This window comes from Lipotes vexillifer, unplaced genomic scaffold (genome assembly GCF_000442215.2).
Source record: "Lipotes vexillifer unplaced genomic scaffold, Lipotes_vexillifer_v1.1 scaffold242, whole genome shotgun sequence".
In the NCBI taxonomy this organism is placed as follows: domain Eukaryota; kingdom Metazoa; phylum Chordata; class Mammalia; order Artiodactyla; family Lipotidae; genus Lipotes; species Lipotes vexillifer.
In genome coordinates this window covers 352,411-362,527 of record NW_006771376.1, presented here as the reverse complement: position 1 = coordinate 362,527, position 10,117 = coordinate 352,411, and the positions used below count along the sequence as shown (strand labels likewise).

General features: G+C 38.3%; 1 protein-coding gene across 4 annotated transcripts in view; it reads left to right on the top strand.

Moving 5' to 3' along the window:
• Positions 1-928: 928 nt before the first annotated feature.
• NPTN (neuroplastin) overlaps positions 929-10,117 on the top strand; it is a 56,003-nt gene continuing 46,814 nt past the window's right edge. For all 4 annotated transcript variants that reach the window (XM_007446645.1, XM_007446644.1, XM_007446647.1 and 1 more), the window contains exon 1: positions 929-1,206. In XM_007446645.1, the coding sequence (XP_007446707.1) occupies positions 1,116-1,206 (91 nt within the window). In that variant the 5' untranslated portion in view covers positions 929-1,115. The remainder of the gene's footprint in view (positions 1,207-10,117) is intronic.

Sequence of the window (10,117 nt, the reverse complement as noted above, 5' to 3'; positions counted from 1 at the left end):
TCCATGCAAACAGTTGTGACCACATTACCAGAGCACTCAGCTGGCTCCTTTCCTATGGGTCGTTTTGCTATGCAGTCATTTGTCCTCTTCCTTCCTGCTCTGATAAACTAGGCTGTGAACTTTGTGAGAGTGGGGACCACTTTTTCATGCAGGTTTCACATCGGATGTGAAAACCTGGTACACAGTAGGTACTCAATGAATGTTCGCTGCACAAAAATGCTTCTGAAGATTCTTCATATAATACAAGATTACTTCCTTGTAGAATTTAGTGCCTAAATCGTCTAACTAACAATTAGTCTAGTTGAACTTCAGGCTTGAGATTCTAAGTAGCTAAAATAAGGCCAAAATGGGGGAGGGGGAATAGAAGGGCGAGGAAAAGGAGGACGTTCCACGCTGAGGGAGCATATGTAGAGGCAGTAAAGCACAAGGTAATACCAGGCACGGGGAGTGCATCATTTAGCCTAGAAGGTTAATACACGGGGTTAAAATGGGAGGCTGAAGCCAGATGCCAGTAGAAGGTCTAAGGTCAAAGTCCAGAAGGAAAAAACAGCAGGACTTTGATAGGGAACAATGAGAGGAAGGCTTAAGAGTCGGAGTTGCATTAAATTTTGCAGCCAAGAGCTCCAACAACTGAAAAGCAGGATGGGCGGAGAAATATACTCCCAAAGCTTCCTCTTATTTATGTGCGCTGCCCGCGCTCACAGAGGAATAAGCAGAACGCAGACTTCTCCCTTCCCCAGGGCCGAGAACAGGAGCTCCGCCTCTCCTCGTCACGTGGCCAGAGGCGCCCCCGGCACGTGACCTATCTCGCGCTAGGCCAATCAGCCTCTGCAGGGGCGGGAACGCGGAGTCCGAGGGGCAGGAGGATCGATCGAGACCGCCTCTTCTCGCGAGCCTTGACGCCGTTGCTCCTCAGCCGCCCACGGCCGGGAGCGAAGGTCTCGCGAGGCTTGGGCGCTGCGGCGGTAGGAGGACGGGGAAGGACGGAGCCGAGCCACGGCTTCCTCCCTCGCTCTCTCCCTCGAGCGCTCGCCCGCCCCCTCCCTCCCTCCCCTCCCTTCCCCGGCCCCGGCCCCGGCCTCGGCCCGTTCGCTGTTCGGTCTTCTGCAGGGAGAATGTCGGGCTCGTCGCTCCCCAGCGCCGTGGCCCTCTCTCTGTTGCTGGTCTCTGGCTCCCTCCTCCCAGGGCCAGGCGCCGCTCAGAACGGTAAGCGGGGCGCCGGGGGCGGGCCGGGCGGGGGCTGAGGAAAGCTGGCGGCCGGAGAGGGCCGTTCGGGGCCTGAGGAGGTGGTGGAGCCAGGGGAGGGGGGCCGGCAATCGGAGTCTGGGGGGCTGCGGGCCCGAGAGGAGCAGATGCCGGTCGGGAGTTCGAAGAGGCGCTGGTGTGAGAACCGGAGGCGCCTATCCGAGAGGTGGGGGCGTCCGATAAGAGCCTGAGGTGTTGTTGACTTAGAGGCTCCACGTCGTGGGGCTTGTCGCTCCGAGTCGGGGAGGGGACCCCGAGGAAGCCGACGTGAGGAGCTGGCGTAGCGGGGGCGGCTAGGAGGGGGCGCATCGTTTAAAGGCGGCACAAGACAGGCATTTGTGTTTAAGGTGACGGAGAGTGGTGTCAGGCTCCCCAAGAGAACACTGGGGTCACTGGGGTCATCCAGGGTTCTACTGGGGCCCCGTAAGACTGGTGATATCCTTAAAAAATAAGAGAGACGTGGGGGGAAGGGAGTACTGAAGAATACTGAGCAGAGTACTAGAGCCTTAAGGAGGGGGTAAAGAATCAGGGAGCCTTGGCTGTGGAGGTGGAGAGAAGGTGGGTGGAAAGCCAAGATAGTGGGTTGACTGCAGTAGGGGATCTGGAAAGAGGAGCAGCAGTGGCTCTAAACGAGATGAGGGAAGAGAACTGGGTTTACTAAGGAGGGTGGAGTGTTGGGCATTCTAGGGTAGTGGTTGGGAGAGCAAAAAGGAGTTTCTAAATAAGGAGAGGAAAAAGGAGAAGAGGATGGGGAGAAAGGGTTGAAACTGAGGTCGGGGGAATTATTTATTATAGAAATACGGGTTTCTGGCTATAGAGATGGGGGTGGGGTAAGACAAAATAAGGGAAGGGAGTAAAATGCAGGAAGCCGGGGGTGTAATGTTGGTTTGCAGTGTGGAGGATATATTAGGGAAGGGAGGAGCTGAGTTTTGGCAAGTGCTGTTTGATATTGGTTGGGGCCTTTGGGAAGGCAGGGACACACAGCTGAAACTGCAGTGGTGGGACTGAGAGCAGTCACTGGAGAGAGAGATGGAGGAAGTGGGTTTTTAAGATCGAAAAGTTTCAAGACAGAAGAGACATTATTTCTGAGGAACATAAAAGTAGTCCCTAGGATGTGTGCAGGGTACAGTGGAAAGGAGAGAATTGGGTTTTGAACTGAAGCTGTTTAGAGAAGATGGAGAAATGGTGGGAAAGTATGGTGAGGGGGTAATCTAGACATAAAAGATTCCGATTGTTAAAGGTATGTGTTAAAATTCAGCTGCTGAATTGATCTTTCAGAGATGAGATTAGAAGTATTGTGAACCCGTTTCTGCTCTTGTGGAAACGACCTTTAAGAGGTTTAAAAAATATTTTTATAGGAAAAAATTTATGAGGGTGAACTCATACATGACTGTACTGAAGAGTGAACTATAAATTCTTTTGTTAATTCTTCGGTGTTTCTTTGTTGTTTGTTATGCTAGAACAATTTAAAATTATTCTTGTTGGAATAGCTGAAATTAAAATGACTTTCATTAAAAAAAAAAACAAAAACGAATGGAGTTAAGCATTCTAAGGCGAATCTAGGCTTAAAATGCTGAAGATTACAGTGAAAATATATCAGTAAAGATCGAAAAAGCATCAGTTAAAATGTAAGTGTTTGTCATACCAAATTGTATAAATAAAATCTTATGTATGCTTCATGGCCTTGAATTATCACTGCAGGGGTCAGGAAGGAAACATTTTTCTGTCTCTAGCATTGAATATACGAAGCATATTGGGTATTTTCCCTATTTTCCTCCAAAGCATGAGGCCACTAAGGAAGGCAAGGTAGAGTTAGTTTGATTTGTCTTATCAGTTTTTAGTCTGTGTTGACTATATGACTTAAGCCTAATACTAATTTCAGCTATTCAATTTGTGTAAAAAGCAAGGTTTCATTTGGCACATCAGTGAGAGATTTTTGATCTTAACATGTTCAATCCCTGTGCTGGCATAGCTTCTTCAAAAATTTATAATACAGTGAAATTGTAGTTTCTTAGCAACTAAAGCAAGGTTTTTGGATGGGCCTACAAAGACTCATCTGGCTATTCTCAGTGATATGTGTTCTAAATACAGCATAGTGCAGCCTTTTCCTTGAAATGAGCTTGAATTCAGTCACATGACGTGACTGGTGAAGTGAAGCTGAGCTTGTAGTTGACCCAAATGAATGTAAATTTAATTCAAGGAAGAAATGGCTATTTTTTTGAGTTTGAGTCCATGTAGGTAAGGATGCCATTTTATAGCTTTTTGTAGCATGTCTGTAAGATTAAAGCTTTCAATTGGTAATAGCTCTACAGTCGTCTGACCTCATGTCATGGAGTTTGTATTTTCTTAGAGTGTTTTTCAGAAATGGATACTATGCTCTGGATGATCTTGAAAAGTTGGATTATCTATTTAAAATGATGACTTTTTAAAAAACGTCCCCAAACCGAAGTATTTCTGGATTATGTGGTAGTTTAGACTGAGTATAGATGTTTTTCGTTATTCCTAAAATGAAGAATTTGGACTAGATTGATTCTCAAGGTCTCTTCTAGCTGTGACCCATTACCATAGAGATTCAGGGTTTTTCATTCAGATAGAATTTGTTTCCCATCCAAATAGTTAGACTTGTAGGACCATAGTTTCAAGTAAAATCCTCTTTAACACGTCATTTTAAAGGGAGAAACCTGTCCTAAAATATAACCTTCCTGGTAAAACTTTGAAAGCTTTAGAGTGAAATTAAAATTGAATACGTATAAACCAGACAGTATTATATGATGATCAAGAGCACAGACTTTGGATCCTGATAGACCTGGGTTTGAGTCCCATCTCTTGGTAGCTGAGTGACCTTGAGTAAGATGCTTAATACTTCCAAGTCTCAGTTTTATCATCTGTAAAATGCAGTTTATAATAATGCCAGTCCCCTAGGGATGATGTGAGAATTAAATGAGACAAATGACCATAAAGCACTTAGGTTTCTGCCTGGCATATAGTGAGTCTCAGTAGGGAGTAAATTTTTACTATATGTAACACTTGTTACTATATGTAACATATGTTACTATATGTAACATATGCTACATTACTATATGTAGCATAACAATACTATATGTACTAAATGTTTGCTTACTATAGTGAGTAAATGTTATCTATTACTATTATTATCCTTTAAAAATACCATTATTAATTATTTCTCTTCATGTATATATCAAGCATTTAATTGTTAATGCTGCTCATTGTCATCTTGAAAAAAGTTAAGTAGGCCATTTGAAGGTCCCAGATTTGTGCTTTTTGCTTATGTAACTTTTTTATAAAAGTGACCAGCTGTGCTGCCTCTGCAATTGTAGATTCTGGTGAGGAAGTTCATACTTCCATTTAATTGTCTAGGAGGTTTCATGGTTTTCTTTCTCTTTCAGTGAACTAAATATCTTTTCATGGCTAGGTAGCACCTTTTCATAGCATCTCATTGTTGTGAATAAGAGAAATAGAATGTAGTGCCTGGCACACAGTGAAGTGTTGGAGATGTTAACTGATGAATGAATGTGAAGTGTAAAAATGTAATATATTCATACTGAAAATATAAAAGTAGACAATTAACACTGTTTAGGGGGAGAAGATGAGTCGAATGATCTAAAATGAGTTTATTAATGATCTAAATTTTAAGAAACCATTTTGCTTGGGTGATACTAGATAGTTGTGAACATTGTGCTTTGTAACAGTGCCAGTATTTGCATTAGATGATTCATGAATCTTTTTCTTTTCTGTCAAGTGCTGTTTGCTTCAGTGGTTTGGCAGTTTCTCTCCCTGAGTATGTTTTTAGACGTTTGCTATTGATAGTGCATCTCTCCTTTGGGTGAACTAAAATGAGCAGTGGAAGACGTGTTATCTATAGCAGCTGTGGCACAAATGACATGCCAAATATCAAGCTGCAAATCTTAACATAATTAGTCCAAATAAGATTTTAAATGACCAGAAGAAACTATTTGCCTTGGAATTTATTAGCATTTCCTAAGGAGATCATAAGCCTCCAGACTCTCAGGCAACTGACAGCAGTGTCACTACTGATGTAATGAAGCACCCAGGCATGAGAAATTGGTCAGGGGACCAGGGTGGTAAGGCCATGTTACAACATCAGGATCTGTTCCTGGGCTCTGGTCTTTTTTTTTCAAGATTCCTGGATCCAAATTAGAAAAAGATGCAGGTAGGTTTTTGTGTTGTCAGACATAACAGAGCTTAACGTGTTAGTATACCAAGGTTTAAAACAATAAAAGGCAATAAAAGTATTTATATGTAAATGTACCCTACAGTCCAAACATTTACCATAAATTAAGATTGAAGTTCATTACAGATCTGACTTTGTGTGAGTTATACAGATCTTCATGAAAAATTAGACTGTTTTGTCTTGAAGGAATCCCTTGATTTTTCTCATTAATTCAGTTTTAATGTGAAACATTTTCTCCTCCTGTGGAGTATACCTTTAGACATTAATAAAAGACAAAATGTAATTGTATTGTCTTTATTTTTATTTTTTTAATAAAAGTAAATATTTAACTGGGCCTGCAGAGATGACCAGATACGATTAGAAAAGTGCTCTGTCAATTTGGACATTGTTTTTCATTTATTTAATTTGAGCTACTTTTTCAGAGTAAGATGTTTCATATTTAAAATCTGAAATTTTGCTGGGTCTATGTAAAGGTGTTTTTTCAAGACAATTTGGGAAGGAGATAAGGTGTTAATATCTATACAAATGAAGCATGTAGGAAAATAATGAATGAGACTTTTGGATATCACACAGGAGATGTTCAATAAAAGCTTGAATAAAATTATGCAAAGAAAGTTTGGAAGAAGTGAATTGTGTGAAAAAATTTCTGAGGCAGTCTATTCAGTTTGTTTACAGTGAGCACAGTTTGGACAGGATCAGAAGTAGAGAATGAAGTTCTAAGAGAAAAGACAGAAGAAAGGCTATAGTAATTGTACAAGGAGAAAAACAGGAAGCAAGAATGAGGAATGAACCTTCCTTTGACAAGCATCTGGAAAAATAGGATCTGTTAGAAAGAATAAATAGACCAGGGTCCTCTAAAGTATATCCGAACATCAAAATTAAAATATGTAATGATGCAAAATCACCGCCTGTGAACAGTTGGCCTTGCTTTCAGTGTCCCTCTTTAAACAAAACACTATCATTTTACATGAATTTTTATAAATGCCATTGGTGATATGGAGCTTAATTTTAAGCACCTTAGATAATGCATTTTTAAATTGTGAGGTTCTTGTGGATTTTTTTTCCCCCGGAATTCTTAATTTTAGTTGGTAAGGATTAGCTTTGTGAAAGCAGGAGACTTCTCCAGTAAAACTAGTTGAATATAAACTGTTGCATTTTATAGGCTTATATATATAGAAGTAAACTTCTCACTGAATTTAAAGTAAAATACTGTACTGATCCTATGTAAAAACATTATTCCAAAGGTTGTAAAGGATGTTTACATTAAAAAATTGAATACACAAGTAAATTGTATGGTTTTCAGGTTTATTCAAGAGTCAGGATTTGTACAATTCCAGTTTACTATGTTGTCTAAAATTGAAAGTAGACCTGATTTTTTTGTTGTTGTTGCTTGCTTTTGTGTATATGCAAAAATAGACGTTTATTAATCAAACTTAATTAACTTGAGTTACTTTTTTGTTATTGTTAAGAACTTTTAATTGGTCTGTGTGGAAACGGGGGTTTACTAAATACTTAAAGAATTCCCCTAGTTATCTTCATTTATTTGCATACAGTAAGTCAGTGGTAGATTTATTTGATGTTCCTCACACATCTACTGTTTTGTTTGTTTCTTGTTTTTGTTGTGTTTCAAATTAAAAAAACCTAGTCTTATCTCTTCATTAAAGCTGTGGCCGGCTTTGATGGAAACGTATTGTGTTAAGTTCCTTTTACTAAAAAGTACTGAATGGTATTCTTTTGCATTTCTGGAAACAATTATGGAATGTTTTAAGACTAACCTTCTAAAAAAAAAAGACTAACCTTCTATCTAAATAATCTTATTTACTGGAACCTTATGGTATGCTTTATGGTTTTTTCCAGAAGTATGTCAATTTGGATATGCTTTGCTTGCCTTTGCTTTGTCTTGATTTATATCATTGTTACACCCAACTATTGCTTCAAATTGACTAGACAGTGAAATACAATGAGATGATTTGAGATCACTCTGAAGGTGTCAGGATTCTGTATATTATGTAAGGCTCTATTATTAGAAAACATAAAGTTCCAAATTGCACCCATAGTTTTAATCCTATCCAAATGTATACTCACATTCTAAAAGTGATTAAATATAAAATACAAGACAAAATGTCCTTTCTGACAGAATACTAACAAGGCAAAATGTTCCATATGCAGTAAGATACATTTAAAAACAAAAAAGTGAGAGTGTGCTTGCATATATAAATTCTGTCATCGAATTTTCTTCCTGATGATAGTATTTGTAAACCACTAGACTATATGATGTGTAAGTTCCCTTCCAGTTCTAAAATTACACAGTGCTATGGACCTTACAGTTTAGGTAGGTACTGCTTCTAGTGGTTAAAAGGCCTAGAGAGAGAATACTTTGTTTTAATAAATTTTTTGAAACTAACTTTTTGGAATTAAGGAAAATTGACTTTGAGGCCATGCACTGTTTTGAAATCCAACTGCCTGTAAACCTACTTCAGACAACACTTGGAGTTCACGTTTCAAAGAAGGCAGAATGGTGCCTGTTATAGAGATAGCATATTAAACTTGCTAGGAAAATTGCCAGTGTGAATTAAACAATTAAGAAATGAAAATCACTGCCAGGTAGGTAGATATTTTGTGTTCTCTTTGTTGGTTGAAAAGTAGTTGACTGTTGAAGAGGCAGTGAAGCACACTTAACTAATTGTATTTTTATGTTATCCTTTGAGAAGTTTTGCTTTCTATTTATGAATTAATTTCTCCTGTCCCTATGCATTTGTTAAAGACCTTTAAACCTGTCCATTATAGTTGAACAGGGCAACCCAAGCGTTAACCTGAATTAAATCTGAGCAAGTTTGTAGATTGATATTCCTTAGAAACAGAGTGTACAAGTCTCAGTTTATACATTTATTCGTTATACTACCTTATTGGGTAGGTCCATTTCCTATTTTTTCTTTTTTACATTTTGTTAGAATTTCAAACATTAGAAAGTAGAATGAATAATGTAATAAACTCCCATATAATCATCATGTGTCAACAGTTATTAGCTACATCCTTGCTGCTTATTAATTTAAAAATAACCTGAAAAATTAACATTGCAAACTAAAATTTTCTAGGTGCTGAAATGTAGTTAGTTAGGGATTAACTTACATTAGTAAAATAGAAATAATTTGGTTCATATGTAATTATGTTGTAATGACTTTTAAAAATATAAAAGCCCTTTAGCAAAAGGCTTTCAAACTTTTGTCTTGACCCAGATAAAGAAATAGACTTTATTTGTGACTAAGTATATGCAGAAATATGTAACGTTTTGTGAAATAATACCTTTCCTTACTCTGTAATGTATTTGAAGGAAACCATTGTGACCTTCTAAATTGATTTCATAATTCATTAACAGGCTATGAAACTCATGTTTGAAAAACAGAGCATTTTCAAGTATGGAGTAGTTTTGTTTTATTTTTATATACTATGTAGTCTGAAGCAATATGATGATTTTTGTAAACATAAGGACTTTCACGAGGCATTTATCAGTAATATCAACATGTACTGTTATTAGTCATCATTAGTAAAGAAAATATAGCATTGTTTAATTGTTACCCATTACTTATATAATATTGATTCCCCCTCTCCATTTGAATTTCAGAAAAAGGGAAAGCTACAATAATTTGAATATCATAAGCAAAGCACAAGTCTCCCAGTATGTTTAGTTGTCCTTTCTTTTAAATTAGGGCTTATAGTCATTATTCCCTGGCTCTACCTTTGAGTTATTGCTTAAGTAAAGGACTGGGAGCACTGCAATTTATTCTGAGCTGAATGCTTACACATTTCTGGTGAGTACAGAATGACTTGAACACTGGCCAAGGGAAGAGATGGAAAGCAGGACCATCACTGAAGAGTCATTTGCCTTTCCTGCTTAAGATCCTAGAGTAGCAATTTTATTTTCTTATTTTTAGACATTGCTTCTTGAAGGAAACAAAGGCAAGATGTCCTGTACTGTGTTGGCAACTATCTATGAAATAATTTTCAATCCATAGATTGAATGAATATGTTAAATTTAATTTAGGATTTTTTGATTATACAAGTTTTAACAGGTTGGAAACCATTGTGGAGCACCTGGAAAAAATAGCTCAGCAGCTCCAGCATGGAAATAAATATCGTTTATGCTTAATCTCAAATAATTCATCAAGGAAGATGAAATAAATGGCCTTAATGCAAACCAGGAAGCTGGAAAAGAGAAAGTATAAAGAGGTTTCAAATAACTTGCAGTGAACTGTCATTGAATTACCCTTAGACAAAGAAGATAGTGATCACATATCAAAATTATGGTTTCTGTTTTCTTACTAGGATTGAACTCCAAGTAATTACGAACACTTTCCAGCCACATTTAGGAAAAGATGCAGATAGTTGTACATTGATGGTAGCATGAAACTTAGGAGAAAAGCCTGAAGGAGCTAAAATTAGGAAAAGGGAGCACTAGGGGGATGTGATTATCTATTAATACCTTCAAGGTAGCAGTGTAAATGAAGTAAGGGAATTAGGCAGTCTCCAAAGATGGATGGGCTGTATCAAAGAGCAGTGACCTAGACCACTGGGAAGAAAAGCATAGGTTTAGTATTAAAAAGGTGATTTAGATGAAACTAGCAGAAGAATAGAGTTATTTGCAGTCACTCATAGTTAGAG